Here is a 26,470-nt window from a genome sequence, read left to right as displayed (position 1 = left end):
GTGAAAAATTGGTAGAATCTGTTATAACACATATTCCCAAAAAAGCACAAATGTTTGTAAATGAAGTCAAGCCAGATGTCGTTCCAAGGAGAGGCTGAGCAAAGAGAACTAAGAAGGATTAGGCTTTGGGTTACAGGGCTGCAGGGGAACGAAAGTTGAGAGAGACCAATGCAAAGGCTGCACTTTGGAAAGAACAATCTGATGCACAAGTGTGAATGGGAGGCAGAGAGCTGGCTAGGTGTCGCGTTGCAGAAAAGGGCCTGGGGATTATAAGGGATCGCAAAGGTGTGTGAAGAACTGGCAATGTAACACTGCAAAGAAGCTAACAGAATACACCAGTACCGGAGTGTATGTATGCCCCAGTGTATTCAGCGCTGGTGAGGCCTTGCCTGGGGTGGGGAGTCCAATTTCAGGCACCGCACTGCAAGAAAATGGACAAATTGGGAAGACTGCAGAGGAGAGCACAAAAATGAGAAGGTCCAGGGCACATGGCTTACAAGGAAAGGTTGGAAGAACTATTCCATCTGGAGAAAAAGCTGGCAGGGGGACTCGATAATAGTCTTCAAATACTAAAAAATGTTAAAAGGAGGATGGAGCCCCTCATTTTCACAGGGAAAAGGACAATAAGTAATGGGTTTAAATTTGCAGCCAGAATAATTTAGGGTGGCTATTATAAGGACCTGTGCAGGTAGTGAAGCCCTGGAAAGGGATTACCTGGAGAGGCTGTAAAGTCTCACTGTTGCTGGAAGTTGAAGTGAAGTTAGAGAAATAGTTATCTTGGTGATTAAAGCAACGGACGAGCGTGTCCTGAATGGGGACTGCCTCCTGAGGTCCCTTCCAGCCCTATTTTCCTTTCCTTTATGAATGTGCCAGGGAAATGTGACCTTTGAGGCAAGTGTTGTTAGATCCAGGAATTAAGTAATTCTGCTGTGTTGTTGTTCTTGGAGATTTTCGTTTTGAATGATAAGGAAAGACCACGCAGCCCTAAAGAATGCAATGGAATGAGACAGAATGCAACTTGTCGGAGTTATCAGAACCGCACTCAGAGGAGGAAGGAAAAAACTATCAGAAGGATCTGTTTTTACTTCACTTATGCTCTCAACCTTCCTCCCAATTCCAGGACCACCAGCAGATGTCAATCAGTGTGGCCTTGCTGGACCTATACCAGTTCATGCCAGCTTAGGAGCTGAACTCCCCTTTTCATTAATATTGCAGTAGTTAAGAGCCCCAGCCAGACTCCAGGACCCCATTGTGAAAATACAGTGCCAAAAGCTACCCTGAAAGCTTAAGTATGGGTTTACCTTAAATGTAACAAATTTTATTTTCTTTCTCCCACCAGCCACTTTTGCAGCTATTTAGTCTGGAAGGACCATGTGGTAAGTCCTGCTAGGTCTTGAAGAAGAGAGCCCAGCCAAAGGAAAGATGGCATTGTTGTGCCCTGGGGACCAGAGCTGTTATGTGGCTGCCCTTCGACTATTATGTGCTGCTGCTCTTGTTGTTGCCGTGCAGAGTAAGTCTATGCGAGAACCAAGCAGATCCGTCCGAGTCGACTCGAGACCTCAGTGGAACAAAACTGGTTCTTGAGGTTCATGCCACAAGAATGAAACCTCCCCTGTGAACACTTCCCATTTCTTTGCTGCCCCTGTGCTTCTGGGTCTTTGATAGTCTACGAATCCACATGGGAGCCTTTGTCATCCCAAGACGTAAGGGGCTCAGCTCTCCGGTGCTCCTCACCCCCAGTCATTTGTAGCAGTGCACACAGGGTGTGCAGTGCTTCCAGTTCAGGAGTGGAGGCATTCGCAGTCGCTCTTTGCTGGTACAAGTGACTGCCTGAGGTGAAAGGCAAGAGTTGATCTGAACCCCTAGACTGGCCTTGGAAAACCAAGGAGCATGGAGAAGCGTTTATACGTTAAGTCAAGCATGTACCTAACCTCCAGTTTTGGTCCGAGGCCCAGGGTTTTGTCAGGCTGCTCTGGAGACCGCAGAGCTTGTGTGGGCACTTGCAGGTGCTTACCCACTGGCAGATCATTGGTGATGAGAGAAGCGACAACATTTTCTTTCCTGTTGAAGAGGCTAAATAGATGGGATGAGCCTTTTCTCGCCCTAACTCTAGCGCTTTCCCTCTGAACACCCTGGGCCACTTCTTTCTGCGCAGCTGGAACAAAGGGAAGTTGTAACCTGCTGTATCCCCGTCGGCAGAGCCAGCTGGACAGACGTACTGTTAGCTTTAGCTCTGCCTAGCCTCAGCCGAGCTGCTTTCTTACAGCATTTGGAGGCTGGCCAAGGCCTGGAAACCATGGCCAGTGATGACTGAGAGAAAATACCGATGCGCTGTGGCCTCTCCAGGCAAGCTGCACAGACCATTGCTGCGCTCTGAACCCCCACCACAGGCTGTTCCACGAATATCTCCCTGACTTGAAGGGAAACTTAGACTTATTCGATGTAGGTCTGGCTTGTTTGAGATTTTTTTTTAACCCAGTGTGTATCAGAAACCAGCAGATTGAAGTAGCAGGGTTCAGTTAGGAAGCCGGGGTCGAGTGTTTTAAGACCTTCCTGACGTTTTAGTCAAGGGAGTCTCGGCTCCTGTCGTTTTTCACTTTACCGGTTTTTTCACTGTTTTTTGTTGTTGTTGTCACTAGGTACCTGTGGCCCACTACCACGTCTAACTTACGCTGCACCAAGAGAGGACTACAGTAACAGGACTTCTTTTCCTTGGGGGACCACAGTAGAGTACACGTGTCGCCCAGGTTATACCAAACGTTCAGCATCTTTTCTTCATTGCGATCGCCTTTCTAGGTGGACAGTCCCTTTTTATCCCTTCTGTGTTCGTGAGTATTTTATGTAATTTATTTCCTTTTTAAAAAAATCTAATTGATCCTCAGCCACCCATTTTAATTAAGGCGGCTAAGGGAGACCACACGATGGTGCAAAAGCAAAAGCCGTGATGAAATACGGAGTTTCTCAACAGTAAACTGTCAATTCCTACCTGAAACCAGGTCAAGGTAGACTGCAATCTTTTACTGGCTGCTCCCATCTTTTGCTTGCCATACCTGGAGATGTTTAAAAATTAATTCCTTTGGGCTAAATGTGGATTTTGAAGTATAACTAAAAAATACTTCTGCCAGAAGAAGGCTCCTAAATGCCACATAGGTAATATTCCCAAATAAAAATGTCAATAGAATGGAAATTAATTTAAACCAATGTGTACAAAAATGCCAAGTTACCAAGAAGGATGTCTGTCCCGATCTGACAGACCCTGGAGAAAATGGATGGGGTTTAATGATGCAGGATTTTTGCTTCTCCCTGGTATTATATTTTACCAACCCATCAACACACACAGATAAAGAGTAACTCCAATGCATTTGTCTTCTAGCAAGACAATGCCCTCATCCTGTGGCACCGGACAATGGCCAAGTGGTCATTCTTACGGATCTCCGGTTTGGTTCAACAATAAATTTCACCTGTGAAGATGGGTAAGTAACAAGCAGCTTGTACTGACTAATGCATAGGCTGTAAAGCCTAGACTAAGGATCGCTGGCCATTATAGACCTGGCTGTCACTGATTTAAAAAAAGAAAACCAAAACCCCCCAATTTTTGGATTTAAAAAAGTAACCCAAAAATCTACATTTCCCCATGATTAAAACGAAGCACCACTGATAAATAGATATAGATATAACAGTGTTTCATTTTAATCATGGAAAAAGGGGGATTTTGGGGTTACATTTTTAATCCAAAAATTGGGGATTTTTTTTTTTTAATCATCTAAAACCAGGTTCCCTGATGATGACCATCAGGGCTGACCTCTTGAATAACACAGGCCAGAGAAGCTCAACCCATGATTTCTGCATGAAAACACTGCTGCTCTTCAGTTGCAGCATATTCTTTAGGAAAGCTTCTCATCTTGCTTAAAGGGCTCTAAGTGAGGGAGACTCCAGCATATCTGCAAGTAAGCTGTTCCAGTAGTTTGTGACACTTGCTCTGAAATTCAGACTAGAGGTAACGAACAGATATGTATGCAGCCTCCAGGCTGTGGGTCATACTTGTGCCTTCTTCTGATCAATTAGAGCCATCTACTCTCACAACTCTTCTGCCAGTCTAGGAATTGAGAGATCAAGTCAGCTTAATCTTTCCAAGCCTTCCTTAATCTTTTCCTCTCAGGTTGTTTTTTCTAAACCTCAAATCTTGCTCATAGCACCTGCAATATTTCAGTATCTCTTTTGAAGCATATAGCTTGGGCATGGTACTTCAGCTGTGGTCTCGTTAGCATCACCTTCCTTCCTTAGCTGACTGGTCCTACGCTTATACTTCCGACTATCACTGTAGTCCTCTTAGCTATGGCGTCTCTGGGGGAGCCCATGCTTATTTGCTTCTCTTCTTTTTCGGAATCCCTGCACTTGAATGCATGCCTTCTTTCCCCATGCTGCAATCATAACTGGCTAGGAGCAAAAAAGACTAGATACATGGCCTTGTTTGGTATTTATATGAGCCTGCCTTGCCAGGCAATCCAGATAGTTCTTATTCACCAGGCTGTCAATATATCATCTGGATATTGTCAGCAATGATTTTATGTTTTCTGTCAAATCGTGAAAGTATTGAATTAATGGCGGGTCAGAAACAGATCCTGCAGCAATCCCACTGCAAGCACTCCCTAGGGATGTTGTTCCTGATTACAGTGACCTCCTAGAAATCCATCAGTTGGACAGTTTTTGTTTTATAAATTGTAGCAAGAAGTCCTGCATTAATGTTGTAAGGTGTTAGTTTCTAGAGTGCTAGTTTTTAATTGGGATGTGCTGACGTACCAAGTCCAATGTCTTTATAGAAAGCTAAATGCACAATGTCTAATATATAGTACCTTTGTCTGCCAAGTTCCTAGTCTCATCAGAAAACAGTATCATTTGATGATGATAGTCTGAGTTTGCATAGTAAGATTCCCACACCTCCTTTCCCCTGTTCCGTTCAGGTACAGATTAATTGGAAGTTCACAGTCCAGTTGTGTGATTGCACAAGGGGCTGTTGAGTGGGATCAAGGTGTGCCACTTTGTCAATGTAAGTAGAGACATTTAATAGTGTTCTGCTATAAGTCTAATGGGATTTGATCATGAAAAAGGCTTGTTCCTCTGCTAGGAATCAAATAGGAATCACATGTAGTGCTTCACTGCAGACTCCTCTCGTACTTTTTTACTTTTTGTACCACGCTACAGAGAAGTCTGTTACTTTACAAATATGTCTGGTAGGGAGAGAGAATCGCCTAACAGTCATGCTCTAGGTTAATAGAACTTAAACACTTTTACACCGAACCCTTTTTCTTCAGATACAGAGTACCGACATGCGTATGGTACGTTGCAGTCTTCAGGTGCTTTCCAGATCCTGTCCCTTTGCTTGTCATTCAAGTGCAGCTATCCCGGGGGTGGCATGTAGCAGGCCTCCTTCACACAAAAGAGCAGTAATTGCTGAAGACAAAAAATGAAGCGCATCGTAACGCACTGGTACTGCAGGTGGAGTTCGGGGGATAGGGTTCACTACCAAAGTGGGACTTCAGTCAGGTTAGTTAAGCTAACACCTTGCCATTGGAGAAAGCATCGCAGGAACCTCATTGTTCTCAAATAGTTAGCAGCTTCATTTTTACAAGCCCTTCATCCTTCAGCTTTTTGATGACCACACAGCCAGTCCACTGGGCTCTGGCTCCATAACTATATGTGGAAAGATGTCCCATTTTCTGGTGTTAACAATCCTGGTCTCCATAACTGGCATAGCCCTAAGGGCAGATCCCCAGCTGATAGAGTGAAGTCAACAGGATAAATGATTGCAGCTCCCTTGCATTCAGGGGAGCTACACTCGTTTTGCACAACCAAAGGGGTTCTGGCCTGTTGTATTTCAGCCTCTCTTTCCTGTGAGACACTGCATACAACATCAGTTAAATTCTCTCTCTCTCTCACTCACTTCCTCTCATTTCCCTGCCCCCTTTCTTTTTGTTAGTGATACCGTGTCTGCCGCCTCCGACAATAAACCATGGGACGCACAATGCATTGATTCTGGAGGAGTTCAGCTATGGGACATCAGTCACTTACAAGTGTGACAGCGTAAAGGCAGGAGAGATTCCTTTCTCGCTTGTTGGAGAAGCCTCCATCTACTGTACATCCCGGGATAAGCATAATGGAGTCTGGAGTGGGCCTCCCCCTGAATGCAAAGGTGACCCTGTACTGTTCCCATAAATTGGTGTGATGTCGGCACTGTGTAGCTATGCGTGGTAACTGGGGCACTGTAACGGTACGAGCAAGTTACCAGCTTAAACTGGGGAGGACAATGTACTGAGTGAGAAGGTGTTGGTATAGAGAAGAAAGGACAAAACAAGGCTTGAAGGGGGTAGGAGAGGAGAAGTGGGGTAGAAAGTAGTTATTCTTCATTTGGTTTCCTCCTGAGTAAATTATCACTCAAAGTGCAGCTGCTGAATTAGTGGCCATCAGCAATGCAAGGCAACCCGAGTAGCAGTTCTGCAGCAGAAGGCTCTAGGGCTACAGAGGGAAAGGGAGAGACATCATGATAACCTGATGGTCCGTGGGAGCTGTTGGAACAGCCCCGGCATCATCTTATGTGTTCACATAACGTGGGAATAATGAAGGGCTGTGCTGGTAACTGCTGTAAGCACTTGGGTTTGGACTTCTAAGCAGAACACATGTGAATGTTGTCCTGGCTGAACTGCAAAAGCCATATGCTGAGCTGGGCAAAAAAAATTGTTGCACCTAATTTGGAAGCTTGGTGTTCTGCCACACTGGCATCCTCTTGATGCTGGTTTGCCATACCTTACTGAAACATTAGCAATACGTAAATGGATAAATGCAAGTTGAGGGGAGGGTGGAGGAGTGGTTAGAAAATGTTCTCTCTCTGTCCAGGTGCTTTTTCAGGGCTTCCTGGTAAACCCTGTATTGTTTCCCAACCTGGCATCTAACAGTAGATCTCCCAAACTCATACTTTTTCTTCCCCAGCAATTCACTGCAAAACTCCGCACCTTGACAATGGGAGAATAGTGAACAGATACAGCAGTGTCCACACCTGGAACAGCATCCTTTTGCTTGAGTGTAATAAAGGTTTTACCCTCCGCGGCAACAGCAACATTCAGTGCAATGAGAATAATACCTGGAGCCCTCCAGTACCAGTTTGCGAACGAAGTAAGTATCATGTCCTGGCTAGCGCATCTTCTAGTGCACCCTGTCAGCATTGTTTGGGTGAGACTCCGGTGAGATAAGAGGGAGGAGTGGGGCTTGAATAGGCCCTGCAGGCTCAAGCCCCTTGACTTGCATCACCAGCCTGCGTAACACATGAACGCTCCTTTCCACGCTGCACTTTGCTGTGCTCCTAGAAACGATTCTTGGCTGCTCTGCGGAGGAAAATGATTCTAGGAAGCCAACACTTCAAGCAGGGTAGGCTTAAACCTGGTTCCGTTGCAGCCAGCAAGTCTTAGCATTCACTTCAAAGGGACTAACAACGTGCCCTATAGAGATGATGATGAGAAATCCGTGCAGTGATGCCAAATCCTCAGGTGGGGTAAATGCCAGCGGTGTAGCTACGCTGTTCCACAAGTGAGAAGCTGGCCTGTGATGATGGGGTCGTAGTGGCCGCGCAGCAAAGTCAACTATAGTAGAAAGCAGGAGTTGGGCCTGCAGAAGCAAAGGTTGAAATCCTGGTTCCAGTGAATTCACTGGAAGCTTTGTGCTGACTTCACTGGGGTAGGGGTAAGAAAGGATCTGAATCTTTTTTTTATTTTCCTGCCTTCCTTGCAGTATCACCAACCCTTCACCTAGTGCCTGACTGGGGTCATTGTGTCTGGAACAGGGCCGCTGAGGATGTAATTGCTCCTCATTAATTTTGTTTTTGAACTGTTTTTCCTCCCAGGCGGTTGCGACGACCCCCCTAATACTGATAGGATCATGCAACGTGACTTTTTTTTCTCAAGTGAAGAGCTGAGCGCCGAGTTTCCAGCTGGCTCTGTGTTTACATACACCTGTTGGTCAGGCTATGAGTTCAGGCCTGGAGAAAACAAGCTCACTATTACCTGTCAAAGTAACTTTCAGTGGTCTAAACGTCCAAGTCCGTGTGGGAGTGAGTATATGAATCTTTCATTTACTTAGCCTAGCTAGGGTGCAGTATTATTAGCAATGAAGGAGGCTGGGTTCATACTCAAAAGCAGAGTGGCTCAAAGTGTGAGGGTGGGTGGGTGAGAGAAAGGAAGAAAGAGTCACTCCAAGTCTGCTTGCTGTGTTGTGGTACAGAAATACCCACTTGTAGGGTGGGGCGTTGGATGGATGTGTCGGGTCTTGATGCATCATACAGCAGAGATCCAGGACACTTCTGAAGTCCTGAATGCACTGGGCACAAAGCCGTAGGACCATCCATCACTGGAAACTAATGACCGGTTCAGAACAGCCAGGGCAGAAAAGGTAGCTTAAAACCCCCCTAGAATCTGCCTTTGCTGGCATCACAAAGTCTGTGCGCACCTTTAGGAATCTCCCCCAGGAAGTTTACATGCTCGTGGCCTGATGGGTTGCCCCCAGCTTCCCTCTCCCTAGTCAACTGCAGCAGACAATAGCCGACGTAGGAGGTGCACAGGCAGCACAGTGCTCGCAAAAGGTGCCGCGCGGTCGTTCCGTGTTGAAGACCAAATGCACCCGGCCAGCTGGAATTGGACCAGGTGCCGGCTGCAGAAGGGATGCTGAACATCCCTGACCCACGTGACAAGCTTGCCTCACTTGTGGCAGGCAGAAAACATTTGCCTTTAAACGAACCTCCTCAGACCTGCCAGGAAAATGCCGGCTTCCTGGGAGGGTAAGCCTGCTGCCCCCTGGCCATCCGTGCTCTGATTTCTCACTCTTGCTTCCCAGGAATTTCGTGTCCAGCCCCTTCCGTTCACAATGGAGAGGTGGTGCGCAGTTTTCAGCTGCAGTGGCTCTATATAGCAAGAAATGAGGGGAGGAAATACTTCTATGGCGATACCATTAGCATCCAGTGCAATCGTGGGTATGGCCTCCATGGTGACAAAGAGATTCGCTGCAATGAAAATGGCGACTGGAGTCCTGCAATACCCCAGTGTGTCCGAGGTGTGTATGGAAGGCAGAGTTCTGGTATTTGGAGACCTGTTCCACAGGTGTACAGGAGTTTCTATCTGTGCGTGTCCCGTGTCTGTCCACGTGTGCGTGTCCTTAGTGTTGAGCTGGCCCCGTCTCCTGCATTCTCACTCCAATCCCCTGCTCAGGTCAGAACCGCAAGAGTGTGACCACAATGGTGGCGTGCAATCCACGCAGTGCGTGTAGTTTGATAGATGCTCGGGTCGGAAGGGACCTCAACAGATCGAGTCCGACCCCCTGCCAGAGGCAGGAAAGAGCGCTGGGGTCATATGAGCCCAGCCAGGTGCTTGTCCAGTCTCTTCTATTAAAGACCCCCAAGGTAAAGGAGAGCACCACCTCCCTCGGGAGCCTCTTCCAGATTCTGGCAACCCTTACTGTGAAGTTCTTCCCAAAGTCCAACCTAAATCTGCTCTTTGTCCATATGTAGTCATTGTTCCTGGTTATTCCCAGGGGTGCCCTGTAGGCCTGTGCGAGTAGGCAGCTATTTGATCCAGCTGTGGATCTGGCTGCTTCGGATGCCAGGGACCTGATCCGGGTTCCCGCTTTGATCCGGCCAAAGCGGCTCTGAAGCTTCAGAGCTGCCTCCGGAGAGCTGGCCATAGGGTATAACGGGGAATCAATGAAATATCTATAGCTTTGTTGTTTTTTTTCTGATTTGGATGAAGCTTGCAGGGGCGGTAGCCTCTGCTGAGAGCGTGAAGCCTGCTGAGTTTCAAGATCGGTGCAGGGGTTTGGGGGAAGCTGCACCCCAAATTCATGAAAGCAAAACTCATGTCACGTGTATGTGTTAAGCCACAGTGGGGTCAAAACTGCAGGGGTGGTGGCCCCTGCTGAGGCCACAAAGCCTGCCCAGTTTCAAAGTGGTAAGTGCAGGGGTTTGGGGGACACGGCAGCTCAAGCTGCTGACGGGCAAAACTCGCGTCACAGATGACCTTGTGTGTGTGTGAAGGCGCATCGGGCTGAAAGCTGCAGGGGTGGTGGCCCCTGCTCAGGCCACAAAGTCTGCCAGCTTCTGTCCAAGGGCTTGGCTTCTCCTGGCTAGCAGAAAGTGCCTGTACTGCTAAAACGAGACTAGTTTAAATTCTTGATTTGAAAACACTTTGTTTCCTTATCGTTCTCAGAGCCTGTGTGTCCATCCCCGCATATTGAACACGGGACACTGGTACCTAGCCATGGAATGGAGCATACACCTGGAAGCACTGTTGAGGTTGGGTGTAATGCTGGTTATGTCCTCAGTGGCCCCAGGTTTATTAAGTGCCAGTCTGACGAGACATGGAAACCGCCGGAACCCTTTTGTGATAAAGGTGAATATAAATGTGACTCATTCCCCCACCCCCAGAACTTGGAAAGACCAGCAAGAAGCCAAATCTGCTTCTGGCACTCGTACGAGGAGGTGGTGTTTCAGAGGAACTGCTCCACGTTGAAGTGCTGGACAAGTGGTGGGTGGTGGGTATCATCACCCGTGCCTTTTCTAGCTGAAGACGAAGCGTGTCAGAGGATGGAGCTCCCAAACCGTCTTCCATGCATCGCAGATCCCATTCCATGAGCTTTCCTCCTCGTTATCAGACTAACATTTCCTGTTCTTTATGTCCTCCTCTTAGTTCTAGCTCTACCCTGTTGTAGCGTTCTCCGTAATTCCCACACTGTTTCATCAGGCCGGGGTGGAGGGATAGGCCTGTGCATCAAGGAGTTGTATGGAGGCTCGGTGGCAGGTCAGGGGGTTTGACCCTGGAGGTTTGGTCACTGGCGCAGACGATTCTGGAAGCGGTCAGCAGCTCCGCTGGGCAGACTTGATCTTGCCAGAAGCTGAGTGTCATCCTGAAGAGGATCTGCCCCCCATATAAGCATCAAGTGCTGGATTCTCCTGTGACTGCTCTAGTTTCCCTGGAGCCTGTGCTGACTTTTGGTCACACCAGTATGGGGCCTCTCCAACCTGGCATCTTTGCTGTCTTCTCCATTTACAGCCTGTGGGCCACCTCCAGATATTAAGCAAGGGCAGCATTCTGGTGGCACCAAGGAACACTTCTTCTATGGCTCGGAGGTTAAGTACAGCTGTGCCGAGGGCTTGTCGCTGATTGGAGAGTCTTCCATCTACTGTACCTTGGATGATGAGTCCAATATGACCTGGAGTGGGCCTGCCCCGCGGTGTGAAAGTGAGTTTTCCTGTGTTGCTCTTGGGACTGGTGTCGCCTCGCGAGTGTTTTAGCAAATGGGGCTGAAAACGAGCAGAGCCCTCTGTCCATCTCAGCAGCTCCCCCGTGTCGTGTCGTGGGCTGTGCAAGGGGAGATGGGTTGGGCTGAGGTATTGCTGGGGACAGCCCCCATCTTCATAGCATGTGTTTCAGCATTGGCAGGACTTCACTGTCGTGCAGGGGATGGATGGTCTCCTTGAATGGCTGGACAGCTGTAAGCAAGGGACTTGATGGACTCGTATATGCTAATCTCAAGTGCAGCTAGAGAGCATCTAAGGAAGTGCCCCACCTAAAGTGTCCATTTAAAGCAGTGGTCCTCAACTTTTTTAGACACAGGACATCCCCAGATTGCCTCCAGGCCCGCCTTGGCAAATACCAGCTCATGGTTTTCACTCTGTCTTTGCTTATAGAAAAATACCAGAGCAGTTTTTTCTGTTGCAAAGAGCTCAGAATACCCACAGCTACAGGTTTCTGTTGGCAATCTCGGGGGTTATCATGTGGATCATGCTTGTAAACCTAATGGTGATAACATCACTTGGCGCACCCCACAGCACCCTTGAAAGGATCTCAAGGCACCCTAGGGCACTGCAGCGCCTTGGTTGAGAGTCGCTGCTCTGAAGTGTCCAGTGTCCCCTCCTGGGGATGTCTCTTTCCCACACACAGAAATGGTCACACCAGGTGCCCCCAGTGTCAGTTCTCTCTTCCTCAAGGCAACCTGCCTTCGAACCCAAGGCCTAGTTGATGCGAGAGCCTCATTCCCAACTGTTGCTTCCCTTGCCCAGCTGATGCAGCTCTCAATGCCTGGTTTCCAAAACGGTTGCCCTAATATTGTCCCTTTAGGCATGCAGGCCCCTTTGCAGACAATGTTGAGAGAGTTTATGGGAACAGCCTGTGACCTGACCTCTCACCAGGAGCTCAGGCTGGAGGTAATAGTGTTGAACCCACCGGCCTTACAGTCGTAATTCGGCCCTGCTCATCTTCCCAATGTCTTCCCAGCTCTGGTACAAGACAACACAGTCTTGTGTAATTGTCCAAGGAAGTGAAATCTTCCAGAAACCCACAAGAATTCAGATAACACGAACAATAAATTGGCAGCCTGAATGGTCTTGTCGTTCCCTGCTTTAGTCGTAAGCCTCATGTCTTGGTTGTGTATCCTCAGAGGTTCGCTGCCGCAGGCCAGTGATCAAAAATGGACGAATGACTACCACTAAGTATGTTTTCCTATATGGCACCACTGTGCAGTTTTCCTGCAGTGAAGGCTACATGATGGATGGCAGTAGAGAGAGCCAATGCCAGGAGGACAGTAACTGGAGTCCTCCTCTGCCGTCTTGTCATCTGGGTAAGTCTCGGTGGTCACCGACTGCTCCGTCACGTATGTGCAGACCCTGAAGAACTGTGCCTGCAAGGGACAGATCAGGGACATGGAGACGGGGGAGAAAGAGGGGCCTCTGAACACAACTCTGAGGCTAAGGACCCTCCCTTGTCTGTGTCCTGGACACCAAGTCACTTGGAGTTTGTTCATCAGCTAAACAGAGGCAGTAAATGACACCTCTCAAAATGGTGTCAGGAGGTTAATGAGCAAAGTGCTAATTATCGCTAAGCCTGCGTTCGCATAGCTGCCCCGGCTGCATGCTGCCAAAGAAAAGCACCCGAGAAGACGACGCATGATCAATCGTGCCTGCTTTTTCATCGCATGATCTGTCCGCATCATCCCCCTTTTACAGGGGAGGAAAGTAGAGTGTGTATAGCTGAATGGCTCGTTGAGGCCCTCCAGCAGTTTAGGCAGTGGTAGACTCGGGTGCTTTCACCACTCAGCCATTCACCCTCACGAGGGAAAAAAGCACGCAGCCCTGGCATCCAAGACGAGTGCTGTGCCTTACAGAAAGCTGGTGTTACTGACTGATATTCTTTCCTGTTTGTGGAAAGAGCCTATTGTTGATGCTGAGATGCCCATGCTTAAATCTGCAAAGCGAATGTGTATTTGCTCTGTAACTCAGCCCATACCAGCAAATAGAGTCATAAAAAATGAGGGGTCGGAAGGGACCTCGGGAGGTTGTGTCTAGTCCAAACCCCTGCTCAAAGCAGGACCAGCCCCAACTACATCATCCCAGCCAAGGCTCTGTGTAGCTGGGTCTTAAAAACCTCCACCACCTCTGTGGGTAACCTGTTCCAGTGCTTTACTGCCCTCCCCTTGAGAAAATTCTTCCTAAGATCCAACGTAAACGTCCCTTGCTGCAACTTGAGATCATTGCCACCAAGGAGAATAGCGAGGGCTCCTCAGGCGCTTGCAGTCTCGCACTGATGTCTAACAGAGGTGTTGAAAGAGAAGCAGGCATCGCATTACAGACAAGGAAGGGCTTGGTGAGCTCTGCCTGGGAAGCGCACAGCAGGGGACGGGGTTGCGTTCGGCCCCTCGCTGAACTCGTTTCTCCCCTGTGCCTATTTCCAAGCTAAGTCAAAGCTGCTGTAGGAAAAACAACTGTTTCAGGCATCCTGCCTTTGCATCCTCTCGTCCTCTCGCTGATCTGCCACCTGTCGCACATTTTCCTTTCAGTTCGGTGTCCAAAGCCAGACCTGCCACATGGAAGAGTGATGGGCAACCAGGATGAAAAAGCATGGTACCACATGAATGAAACCATTACTTTCAGCTGCCCTGAGGGGCACCGATTCTTAGGCTGCTGGCATCTGTTTAGGACTGACATGTGGACGATTACTTGTCGTGCTGACGGCAAGTGGACAGACTTCCCCAAATGTGTAAGTGCCCTGGCGTGGTTGGGTTTTTCCCCCGGTTCTGGTATGGCAGTCCCCAGCTTCAGGGCTTCTGATGGGCGTTCACTGATGGTCAGGAAAGCGGCCTTCCTCTTGTGAATGCTTTACTGGTTTCTGAAGGGATTTTCCCACCCTCTTCAGCAGTGGACATTGGGCACAGCTAGGGCTGAAGGTTTCGATTGGGGTGTGATTGCGGTTCTGCTGGGTCTGAGAAACCTCACAGGTGCCTGCCTCGAGGGTCTCGCTCTTCTGCTCGGCATCAGACCGGTTGCCCAGTCTGGGGTCGGGAGGGATGTTTCCCTCTGACCAGACTGGTGCAGCCCGTGGAGGTGGTTGCCCCTCTCTGTAGCATGGTGCACGGTCCTTCTCCTGGGATCCTCAGAACTTAATTAAGCAATTGCTTCTCTGTCACTGCCGTGAACAGGGCAACAGCAGTAGCTTTGTTCCCACTGCTGTCACCTGTGGCATACTGTCATATCGTCCTGGCATTGTGCACTGCAGCTGCATATGAGGGTTTAAAATAGAGGCTTTCAGTTAACCGTTGCCTGTCTCCATGTCTCCAGTTCCCGTCCAGTTCTCCTGCGTTCCTAATTGCCGTTACTTCTTACCTGCTCACTTCACTCAGAGATGAGCCTGGAGGGAGCAGTGCATGATGTAACGGAAAGGAGGCAGACAGTGTTTTCTTCCTATATAATAACAGCTCCATTCAAGACATAAAAGACGTAAAATGTGGTGGATAAGTTAGCAGCCAGGCAGGAGAGCTTGTGTGTTCATATAGTCTGTTCTCCCGGGGCACCGGATGTAGCCAGTATTATGACTATTTAGTAAGCAACGTCCAGTGTATTCAATGCAGCATAAACGTGTGGGAAGACCATGGCTGCTGTGTAAGGAGCTCAGTCCAAGTGTTTGATCCTGAAGGTTGCTCTGAACCTCTCCCAAAGGTGCTTAGTACCGTCACCTTCCAGTTAGCCGTAGGACTTGACAGCACTCGCTGGAACGAGGCCCTGTCGCGCACAGCCGGCGAGAGGCAGGCGCGCGTTCAGTGCAGGACCGTGGCTGGGACAAAGGAAGCAAGTGTACTGGAGGAGGAGCCCTTGCATCCTGCAGCAGCATCACATGTCCTCTGTTTCTTTTTTTCTTCAAAAAAGGTGAAAGAGGATGAGGTGTATAAGACGGCGTACGATGTCAAAGAGTTTTGTCAGTGTGATATTTGTCTGTTGCAAGTGAGGATCCTGAAGGAAATAGAAAACCTGAAGCTGGAAATCAAGAACCAGACCTGTGACCCACATCCAGCCACTCACAGCTTCTTTGGATCCAGTTCACAAGATGGGAGCGTGCAAAGCAGAACTCTTTCCTGATTTCACAGCCTGTGCTAATACTCCTGGTAGGCCTGAGTGCAGTGCCTGCTGTATTCGGGATTAGGTTTTCTCACGCCAGCTGTTTAGGATTTTCTCGCTCCTTCCCTTCGCTCACAAGTCTGAGCCTCCCAACCGTACGATAGGTATTTTAGGTCGTGCTCTCTTGTTTAGGGGGACGGGCAGGTGGTTTAATTGAGATTTGACAGAATTGTATGCAAGTAAACATTTAACTGAGAAACGGTTCTGATCCTTTGCAAGTGGAAACTCACACTAGCAACCTTCCCTCTTGCAGACCTCACACAACCGCTGCTCACATTTAATTGCAGTGAATTTGAACCGATACAATCAGTGCATTTTAATGTGAGGAGCTGCAAAGCCCAGCCCCTCTCCTAGTCTCTGGCTTTCAAAATCTCTGCAGGTTTCCTGCCTGCTTTTCATGAGGCTACATTTGATTGGCACCTGCTTGGACGTCTCTCAACACCGTGCGCGCAATAAGAGTACGTGATGAAACTTTGCCTGCAGAGGAGGAATGAGATGAGCTGTATTGTCTCATTGCCCTAGAAATGAGAGGGCTTTTTTCTTGCCTGCACCTTTGTGATTAAGTTGGTTTTTGGTCACTCTAGCATTCCAATAAAATGCCATTGCATTAACAGCTGCTTGTCTTGGTGTTTGTAACTCTTGTTCCATTTGCAAGGGGAGCTGGGCGGCACACAGTCCCCCGCCCCTTGCCTGTCCAGTCCCAGGGCTCCCGCAGCTGCGCGTGTTCCTGCTTCTCCTTTCTGCTTGTGCCCACCCCCAGCGAGGGAGAGGCAGGCTCCCCGTGGCACTGTGCTCAGTGTGAGGAGTGGCTAGTGCCCTGCCAGGCAGCACCCTCGCTGTCAGCCCTGCTCTCCAGCCTTGGCTCTCACCCAGCACCATGAAGGCATCTCTTTGCGGGTCCTGGCAGCTCCTGGGGACTTTCGTGCTTGCATTGCTGCCAACGGGGGCTCTTGGTGAGTTGGGGGTGAACCTCGCTCCTTTATTTTTTTTCTCCACCTACCTCTCCTGTCGCCCTCCCCGCTTGACTGGCTCTTCACCCATCTGCTGAGAGAGCACTGGAGCGCCTGTCCAGATCCTGTCGTCTTGGCTAACTGTCTCCTGCAGTTCCTAGGGTTCGTGGGAATTTTTGTCCTCTAGACCCTTATTCCACCCAGTTCTCATGCATGTTTTGTAATTGCTTTGGCCTCCATGGGTCGCTGGCAGGTTTGTTGCATTTATGTGCTTATCCTGAATGACGGGCAATTTGTCTACCCACTGGCTTAGTCTGAACATCAGCTTAAGCATACTGTAAAAATGCACCAAATTGAATGGGTCAACCAAATAAAGGCACTTTGCGGAGAGTCTTTTTTGGTCTCTTTCCCCATGCGCATCCTCCTACCACAAGGAGCTGCACTGGAGCTGCATTGTCATTTTTTGTTTGGTAGCTGGCAGTGTGTGAGATTAATCATGGGGTTTGGGTTTTTTTAGTAAATTATGTGGATACTTTATACTTGGCTCTGTGCAGAGGAACTGGGAGACTTGCCTCTCACAGGGACTGCAGCTGCATAGCTGAGGGTATGGGTGGGAGACGGGAACTAGTCGAAGTTGTGGTCTGCAGTGAGGAAGCCGAGATCCTTCTAAAGAGATCTGCAAGGAGATGTCTGGACCCTGGGAGACCTGAGATCGTATATGGTCCCTGTAAACACACTGTGGACGACAAGATGCCTGTTCGTGTTGCTACATCGGTTTGGTGATGCCCGATTCCTTCCCATTCCAACAGCTGGGATTTGGACGTGGGGGGGCCTCATATTTTTCTCCTGCCCAATTTAAAGCGCTGCCCTACGTTTCTCTGATTTTGTGCGCGTCCTTGCCCGTGATGTCCATCCATGACCTCTTTTTGAATGTGCTTAGTTCTTCAAATGAATCGGATTCAATCAGTCACACACTACTGTGGAGGCTACCTGTACACCTTGCTGGGGTCGTTTGACCCCAGTACCCTTTCCTGCTGTGGCAGGGGGTCGGACTCGATGATCTACTCGGGTCCCTTCCGACCCTAGAAACTATGAAACTATATCATCATCTGCCTTCTTTAAGGGGATACTAAGATACCAAGCGAGCAAACAAACCCTGATGTGTTCTATCTGATTTAATTATGAAAAATGAAAGCAAAACTTTCACTTGTCCTGGACAGCTAGCTGATCTTTAGCAGAAATCTTGATTTTTAGCATATTCCTTCTTTTTATGATTGCAAGTAGAATTCATTCTGGAGCAGCATACAGGTAGGACCACTATTGCTGACTTTTTTGTTATGCTGTCTAGAAACAACAGCTTGAATTTTGTGATGTTGGTACTTAGCCTTTTTAAATCAATGCCAACCAAGATGCCATCTATCTTCCAGATTTCCTTCATGTTAGTACCTTGGTATAACTAGAATCAAGGAGCTACATGTATTTATAACAGCTGAGAAGCTGATCTAAGATTGAAGCCACCATGGTTTTGCATTGAAGCCCATTTTACCATTGACTTAAGGAGAAGGCAGGGATTGGAGCTACAAAGATGAAAAGGCAAAATCCTGTCTGCAGTGCATTCAGCAGGAGTTTTGTCACCTGTTTCAGCAGCCCTGTAATTTTGCTACAGCTATGTCTCTTGGACATGCTCACAGAGGAGGTATAGGCCTCTGAGTCCTCATGCTGTTTTTTCTTCTTTTTTTTTAAATTGTTTTTGAACTCTTTAGAGAGCTGTAAGGAGCCACCTAACATCCCTCATGCGTTCCAAAAGAATTATGTTGGCCAACTGATTCCCCCTGGGACTGTGGTGATGTATGGCTGCAACAGGGGTTACGAGTTCATCTCGGGAATCACCCAGGGGCGCGTTACTTGTCTGCAAAATCTGACCTGGTCTGACGTACCAAACTTTTGTCAGAGTAAGTATGTCAGTCTTTTCCCTAATTATCTACAATAAGCAAAGTTATTGGCTATTATGAGGCTATACATCTCATCAGCAGTTGGATGCTGGTGAGGTAAGAAAGGAGGATTGGGCAGTCGCTGCTTTTTTCTAGCTACTTTTAATTGAACATGAAAAATCAGGACTGTGGTTATCCATTGGAGGAGATGCTTGTTGCTCCCATCCTGTCAGCCTGGGTACAGCATGGTACTCGCAGGGTGGGTGGTGCACAATCGTTCTGACCGGTGAGGACCAAATGTCCTCAGCCAGCAGCATTGGACCTGGTGCCTGCTACAGAAGAGGCACTGAGAGTCCCTGACCCCCAGGACAGGCCTGCCCCATTCATGGCAGCAAAAAGAATTGACTTAAAAAATGAACCTCAGACCTTCCAGGGAAATGCCACCTCCCTGCGCTCCGGCTCTTCTTCCTCACTCTCGTTCTTGGCGCTGCTTCCCAGGAGTTCAGTGTCCGCCTCCACAAATTGCAAATGGCACATATACGCCACTGCCGAAAACTGGAGAAGAGAAATACGCGTATGAAGATGCTGTTACCATTGAATGCAATGCTGGGTATGGCGTCAATGGCTCTACTCAGATTCGCTGCAGACATGACGGCTCTTGGGATCCCAGAGTACCGCACTGTGTTCCAGGTACGTATAAAAGGGGGAGCTGTGTCGCTGGGAGAGCTCCTCTTTCAGGAGCAGACAGACAGCTTCCCACGCTATAACTCTTGCACTGTGCTCAGATCTTTCCAAACACAGAGAAAGAATAGGGTCTCTGCTTTAAAATCCTGAGAAGCCTTGGGTGATTTCAGGTCACCAAAGCCAAACACTAGGAAACAATTCTTCACCTCCACGGAGCAGGTGAGTACAGAGATCTTTTCATCCTTTTCTCCCCAGTGCAGCAGAGGCCCTGCAGAGATGAACCCCGAGGCCTGCCAGATTGCACAGATCTAGTGCACAGGGGCACGTGCTCTGGGAGGACCACGGGCCTTGCAAATGTGCCATCAGGAACCCCCAAGTTCCCTAAAGTGCCTTGTTCCCTTTTCGGAGCATGCTTAGCATCTGTAAATGTGGTATTTTTCTCTGTCATGTTCCAGGTTGTGGGTCACCCCCACGTGTTGAAAACGGGCAACACAGCCACCCAGGCAGGGGATATTTCTCTACTGGATCCTCGGTGACATACAGATGTCTCAAAGGTTACACGCTGCAGGGAGAGGCCTCCATTCGCTGTGAGACTGGTGATGATGAAACCGCTGCATGGAGCGGCCCTCTCCCGCAGTGTGAAGGTGATTCGTTCTGCCTTGCTCTACAAGCCCCTGTGGCACAGAAAGGTGGAAGAGACTGGTGCGTGGTCAGCTGCGATGAAACCTCCTAGGGCACCCACAGTCTGCTGTGCCACTTGTGATCCTAATGAGCCCTAAACCACTCCAACAACCTCCCCCCTGCGATGCATGCTCATCTCTCTTCTCGTGCCTTCCTGCGAGCGCCACATCCCAGCTGATTTATCCCATAGATTTCCTTCCCACCTGCACTTGACCTGCCTGTTGGTTCCTGGTCCCCAGTCTACCCATCCTGACAGTATCCTTTGCAGCATGCGGTATCGATACGTTTGTGGGAGCAGTCTGAGCCCCGAAAGTGGGGGAGACCCTCTTGTCCCGACTGAGCGGGGACAAGAGGGAACAAAGGCTGTCTGGTCCGTGGCATTTAAAACACTGCCAGGATCATTGTATGTGGACTTCTCCTATGCCCTTCTGTGTGCAGCTCAGCTCTGGTGTGATCCATTCTCTGGCACATCAGCTCTTACTCTGAGCAGTAACAAGATACGAGGAGGACACGTGCCGCTAGGAGAAGGCTGAGAAATGGGACTTTAACACTTGTTCTGCCCTGATCTTTTTCTGTGGTCTTGGACCAGTAGCTCTACCTTTCTGCCAACCGTTTCTCCATTCCCCTCGTAATGTTATTCCTTCTTGCCTGACCCGGGTGTGGGTGGGGAGGCTGATTGTTGTTAGATGTGCCCAGCAACCAAAACCCATGGAAAATCTTTCTGGCTTGGTGTCCTGCAGCGGTTCAGTGTCCAGCCCCAAGTATTCAGAATGGAAGACTGAAACCTCCACTCAGCCAGAATTATAGCTATAAGAGCAACATCTCGTTTGAATGTGATCCCGGGTATGTCATTAGGGGGAGCGAAATCATCTGGTGCCAAGCTGACACTAAGTGGAGTCCTCGGCCACCAGTTTGCAACCTGGGTAAGTATAAAGGATGGGGTCACTTTTGTTACTTCTATACTAGAAATGCATTTTTGTCACTGATTTTATCAGTAGTTAAATGCAGTGATGCTCCCTTCTGTTTCTGTCTGCTTGGATATGGCCATATCGGTTATCTGTCTTCAAAAGAGACCCATACACATTAATTTTGACATTATCCTGTTGGGTGCTGAGTTTGGGTTCCGTCAATTAGTTTTATTATTGATTATTAGTTTTGCCTCTGATTTAAATGAGAGGTCTTGTGAGGCTCTGATGCCCGCAGAGCGCAAGGAGCCTTCAAGAAGTTCAGTAAAACTAGAATTTTATAATAAAACCATTGTGGGACCGTGTCCCTTCATAAAGGGACAAATCTTATGGTTAAATTCATCGTGTGATTTGCAAACAACATCACATTTTGCCACTTGATTTCAAGCGTGGGCTCACCCCACAGGCCAGCTGCCAGGCTTACTGCTGGCCCAGCCTGTCGCTGCTTGCTATTTGTTTCTTGCACACATTTTGTGCTCAGAGTAGTAAGTAGATTTAGGCATGTCTTGATGAGGGCAGACTTTAAGCCGCTGATTTTTTTTTTTTTTTTTTTAATGGCTGTCTCTCCCTGGCCACCTTCCCGCAATAGAGGCTTCTTCCTCAAAATGTTTCCCGTTACCTGTGGGTTTAATCGATACCTATGTTTTTCTCCATTGCCAGGTAGCTGCTCCTACCCCCCAGCCCTTGACAGTGCTAACCAGGTTCCTCGAAAAGATTTCCCAGTAGGGTCTGTAGTCACCTACTCCTGCAGACCCGGTTACACCTTGATCCCTGGAGTAATTCCCAGGATTACTTGTCTTAACAATTTCACATGGTCCAAAGTCCCGGAGTTTTGTGAGAGTGAGTAACCCCTCTTTTGTTTTAAACTTAATTGTCTTTGTTTTGACTGATCTGTGATCTCGGCAGTGGTTTGGGGAGCTATTTCTTCTAAGGCCCTTGGGGCTGGATTTCCAGAGGTGCCGAGCACTGGCAGACCTCATGGACTTCGAAGTGGAGTCTGGGTGTTCAGCACGTCTGATGATGAAACTGTGTGTGCAGGAGTTGATATGCACTGGGTACATGGTGGTAACAGGGCCATGTGATGATACCCAGGTGACAAACTGAATTCACTGTGCAACTCTTCTCCTCGCCACAGATTTTAACGGGACATGATGATCTTGTGGGGGTGCTTCCAGCCCCAGAGAGTCATCACAGCCTGTTTCATTTTGATTAAACGCCAAGCTCTTTTAGTCGCCTCTTGAGGCCTCTTCCATCCCTCTGTGCATCCTAGCAGCCCTTCTCTGCACCTATTGACCTGTGGCAATACCAGGATCTGTCCAAGGTTTCAGATCCTCCTGGCAAAAAAAAGTCTCAGTCATAGAAATCGTCTCTACTGCAAACCTTCCCCCAACACCATCGTAAAATATTTCTCTCCTGGTGTTTCTCAGGGCTGTACTGTCCAAACCCAGCTATTGAAAATGGAGCCCTGATCTCGGTCAGTAGGAAGGAGCACGTGTTTGGAAACCGTGTCGAGTTTCACTGCCATTTCGGCTACGTCCTCAGAGGCAGTTCCTCGGTTCACTGCGGGGGCGATGGGATGTGGCATCCTCCACTGCCCTTCTGTGATAAAGGTAAATAAAAATGAGTGCGCTGGGTGGGAGAGGGAGGTCAGCTGGGGGGTTTCCCTTCTTGTCTCATCTCCAGGGCTTTTTCTAGCTCAGGAATGAACGTGCGAGTTGCTGCAGGGCGCAGCCCTTTTCCAGGGGATGATTCTTGTATCCCTTTAGATGTTGTTTTCAGGAGAATTTACCGCTTCCCCCCCAATTTTCAGTCCAGTATTTCCTTTACTTGGTATCTTCCCCTTAGTCTTGCTTCCACCACGCTGCAGAATTCGCCGCAAACTTTGCACTTGGTTGCACTTGGGTGGAGAGCGGCAGGGGAGACGGCCCTTCGTATGGAAGAGGAGGAGCTGTGGGGAGGCTTGGTAGCAGGTCAGGGGCTAAGCCACTGGTTGGGGGACTTGGTGGCAGGGTTCATAAGTGACAGGAGGGCCAGGTGCTTGTTCAAATGATCCTGGGAGGTGAAGGGCCAATTTGCAGACAGGGGGCCTGATTCTGTAAAGAGCTGAACTTGAAGCGAATCTTCCCACAACATAAATGCTGGGTGTTGGATTCTCCTGCAACCTCCCTGGTTTCCCTGGAGCCAGCCCTGACTCTCACCCGGGTCAGCAAGAGGGCTCTCCAGCCTTATCTCTTTGCTTTTCTCGTCTCCGTGTAGTCTGTGGCCCACCTCCAAGTATCACCAAAGGCAAGCACTCCGGCACCGGCCAGGGGCATTACCCTTATGGATCAAAAGTCACGTACAGCTGTGCTGAGGGCTTATCCCTGATTGGAGAGTCTTCCATCTACTGTACATCAGGCAACGGGGTAAATCTGACCTGGAGTGGCCCTGCCCCACGGTGCAAATGTGAGTCTTTCTGCATCATGCTACATTAGACAAAGGTAGTGACTACAGACCGTGCTGTGCGGGAAGATCGGGTGGTTGTCGCATTTGCAGGAAGCAATGATCTAATGCATTCCTGCGCAGAATTGCATGGATGCGTTCACCGATATGGGAGGTGTGATGCGCAGGAGGAAAAAGAGCCCTTGTGGGTTAAAGCTCAGGCGGAGAATCCAAGCAGAGTGTCTTTTTCAGCAACCCCGGTCATGGAAAAAAAGTTGCAAGTAAAGCAGAACTGGAAAAAGCATGGGAATGTCCCAGGCAACTTGACTTAGCAGTGGGGAGAAGAGCACGGAGCACTGTTCTCAGTCGTGCCCGGTGACCGTATCACTTTTTTTATAGTCCAAAATGAATCCAATGCAGGAAGAAACAGTCTGCAAGTTTCTGTAGACATAAAATACCTTCTTTAAATGCAAAGGTCTATTTAAAAAAAAAAGGTAATAAACTGTGATGTTCTCGTGTCCCCTAAGTCTGGCTTACCTTAACATTGACATCTCTGTTGACCACCCTCAGTTGTTCGCTGCCCCATGCCAGTGGTTCACAATGGAAGGACAATCAGTGACATAACTGCTTTTCTGTATGGAGCCACCGTGCAGTTTTCTTGCAACAAAGGCTACAGGATAGATGGCAATGGAGAAAGCTGGTGCCAGGAAGACAGTACATGGAGTTCTCCTGAGCCAACTTGTCAGCCGGGTTAGTATCGATGCTGATCAGAGATGTGAGCAGGGGTGACTTCCCAAGCTGCAGGGAGCCTCCAGACTGCCCTTGAGTTGCTTTGACAAGGATCAGCCCTTCTCCAGCTGGACTCCCTCGCAAGCTTACCATATGCCTGGATGCATAGGTTTGAAGCCCACTGGTGCTGACCTGGCCTTTCCTCCAGCCAAGGTCAATACACATGGTCCCAGGGAGATTGCTGTGCCTGCAGGGAGGGAAGGAGCCGATTCCCGGAGATCTCCTAGATTTCAGGCCTAACTTTCATTGGCAGCGAGAAGGGAGCTTCATGCCGAAGCCCATTGTATAAACGAGAGTTTGGGCCCAGGTCCTGCCTGCCTTGTATGGCAGCAGAGGGTATCCTAAGTGTCTGTTTGAGGTATTTCTAGAGAACCATGGACTGTAGCATACAACAGACCCTGATGATGCTGCCCCAAAATACCTGATCTACAAAGAACTAGATGGGATTTCAGTCCAGCCCTTCCTGGGCTGCTTTCTGGCGGGTACTGTGCAGGTGCAGCTCCAGTTCACGTCAGCATGTATTCCTCGCTGAAGTGTAGACCCTCTTCTCTCTTGAGCGAGAGGCTCGTTGCGGATCTGGTGATGTTACGTGGGGCTTATTTCTCCTCAAAATCAAAACAGCCGCAGTGACATCAGCCATAAGGTGGGAGGGGGGGATGGCTTTGTGCTACAGGCAGCAAGCACCATTCGTGGGGTATCTCCCCCTTCTCTTCCTGATTCCCCTTCTGTCGTGCCTCTTCCTTTCAGTCCAGTGTCCAAAGCCAAAAGTGGAAAATGGAAGAATGGTCAACCCCACGAGTGAAAAACCGTGGTACAAAGTGAATGAAACGGTCTCTTTCAAGTGCTCTCCGGGATACCAGTTTTCAGGCCATTGGTACCTGCCTGTAACTGAGACTTGGAAAATTACCTGTTCCGCGGATGGCAACTGGACGACGTTCCCCACGTGTGTAAGTGGCTTCGTGCGGTGGGATTTCTTGATGCGGTCTGCCCAGGGTCTAGCACGGGACAGAAGAACGGTCTGAACTGTCCTTAACTTATGTTTGCTGTGTTCAAAAAATGAGCTGCATGACGAGGCAGGAAGAAGTGTCATGGGTAAGATGGGAAGGGGAAAAAATACATTGATCTGAAAGCAAAGAAATCCCTGATCCCCTCTCTTGATTTGAGAGGTTTTCTTCATTTTGTAGTGACAGCTCCAAGCAAAATACAAAAGTATCAAATTTGGTTGATAAAACATCACGTCAGTATAGGATGTGTGAGCATGGGTGTGTTCTGATTTATTTGAAACCCAGTACAAAGCCAGTATTACGACCCTTTGAGCAATTTCCAATGTGCTCAGTGCAGCACAGATGCATGAGAAGGCAAGCTTTCTGTCTACAGCTTAGAGGCCAAATGTCCGATCCTAAATGTGGCTGAGACCCTCCCCGGAGGTGCTTAGCACTGCTGACTTCCATGGATGTGAGGCCCCATGTCAGCCACAGATGGTACGAGACAGCAGTAGCAGCCGTAGGGGAGGGGAATCAGGTCTACTGCCTGGGGCCCCACACTTTATAAAAATAAAAATTAATTGCACTGAATATCTGCATTATCACTATTGTATTAAGATACTTTTGTTGCCGTTTCATGGATAGGGCAAAGTGAAATTGAAAATGTCCGACTTGCTCATAGGTCATCACAGTTTAAGCCTCGAAGGGCCCCAAATGAGGCTCTTGCCCAGGGCCCCAGCAACCCTAAAGCCACCACTGGTGTAGAATCGTATTTGGATGCAGAAAGAAGCAAATGCACTTGAGACGGTAAGCCCTCATCTTCTGCAGCATAGTCACTACCGTCTTCTTCCTTTCTTTTTAGACAAAGCAAGGCAGTTCTGCCATGTGTGACGTGGTAGTTGAGAGCCGACGTGCCCTGCAGTGCGGTGTGCCCCTGGTGCAACTGAAGTCCCTGCTGGAAGTCCAGAAACTGTACCTGGAGATCGAGAAGCTGAAGCGGGAGATTAAAAAATTAGGATAAATACCTGAAACTTCACCCAAGTCATAACATACTTCTTGGGATATAGTTTGTATAACTGCAGTGTCCATAGGAGGATGGGAACTGATTTCATAGTACATGTTAGTGCACCCAGTAGGCTGAGGACGATTAGCCAGTAGTTGAGGGATTAGATTATATTGAGCCGAACACCTGTAGTTTAGAGTTTTCTGCCTCTCCTGCTAGTGAAGTGAAGCAAGGGTATGAGTCCATACTTATGAACTAGGTATTTCAGGTTGTGCAGCGAGTTTTTTGTGTGGAACAGTAAACAGAGTCAAACTCTGATTATTTGTTCACCTAGGAAAACGTGCCAAGTAAGGAGAACCTGGATTGAATTGCAGGAAAGTAAACATCCAAGTGAGATGAGTTTTGGAGCCTCTTTAGATGGAGACTTATACTGGCCAACCTCAGTCCTGTGGATGGCCCAGAATTCCTGTATGCTCAGTGTAACCATATATATTCAATGCTTTTTGACATGCATATGGGGAATAATGGGGAGTGAGTGTTTGACTGTCTGATTTCTGCTAGCCTTCAATAAAGTTTTGGGCACCA

The 26,470-nt window shown here is 48.6% G+C and overlaps 1 protein-coding gene across 1 annotated transcript in view; it reads left to right on the top strand.

The window, feature by feature from the left end:
- The window catches only part of LOC109317691 (complement receptor type 2-like), a 26,868-nt gene extending 398 nt beyond the window's left edge, over positions 1-26,470 (top strand). The window contains exons 2-25 of the mRNA XM_019546502.1: positions 1,340-1,510; positions 2,640-2,828; positions 3,374-3,473; positions 4,962-5,047; positions 5,978-6,190; positions 6,985-7,167; positions 7,892-8,098; positions 8,878-9,093; positions 10,242-10,424; positions 11,085-11,273; positions 12,472-12,651; positions 13,867-14,066; positions 15,230-15,437; positions 16,285-16,431; positions 18,192-18,380; positions 18,858-19,049; positions 19,499-19,687; positions 20,465-20,647; positions 21,350-21,529; positions 22,117-22,299; positions 22,946-23,134; positions 23,681-23,860; positions 24,647-24,846; positions 25,745-26,470. Of these exons, the coding sequence (XP_019402047.1) occupies positions 1,423-1,510; positions 2,640-2,828; positions 3,374-3,473; positions 4,962-5,047; positions 5,978-6,190; positions 6,985-7,167; positions 7,892-8,098; positions 8,878-9,093; positions 10,242-10,424; positions 11,085-11,273; positions 12,472-12,651; positions 13,867-14,066; positions 15,230-15,437; positions 16,285-16,431; positions 18,192-18,380; positions 18,858-19,049; positions 19,499-19,687; positions 20,465-20,647; positions 21,350-21,529; positions 22,117-22,299; positions 22,946-23,134; positions 23,681-23,860; positions 24,647-24,846; positions 25,745-25,903 (4,233 nt within the window). The 5' untranslated portion in view covers positions 1,340-1,422 and the 3' untranslated portion in view covers positions 25,904-26,470. The remainder of the gene's footprint in view (positions 1-1,339; positions 1,511-2,639; positions 2,829-3,373; positions 3,474-4,961; positions 5,048-5,977; positions 6,191-6,984; positions 7,168-7,891; positions 8,099-8,877; positions 9,094-10,241; positions 10,425-11,084; positions 11,274-12,471; positions 12,652-13,866; positions 14,067-15,229; positions 15,438-16,284; positions 16,432-18,191; positions 18,381-18,857; positions 19,050-19,498; positions 19,688-20,464; positions 20,648-21,349; positions 21,530-22,116; positions 22,300-22,945; positions 23,135-23,680; positions 23,861-24,646; positions 24,847-25,744) is intronic.

The sequence above is a fragment of the Crocodylus porosus genome, unplaced genomic scaffold (genome assembly GCF_001723895.1).
Source record: "Crocodylus porosus isolate Cpor-Errol unplaced genomic scaffold, CroPor_comp1, whole genome shotgun sequence".
NCBI lineage: Eukaryota > Metazoa > Chordata > Crocodylia > Crocodylidae > Crocodylus > Crocodylus porosus.
Note: the sequence above shows the minus strand (reverse complement) of the source record. Positions and strands in the feature narration are given on the sequence as shown.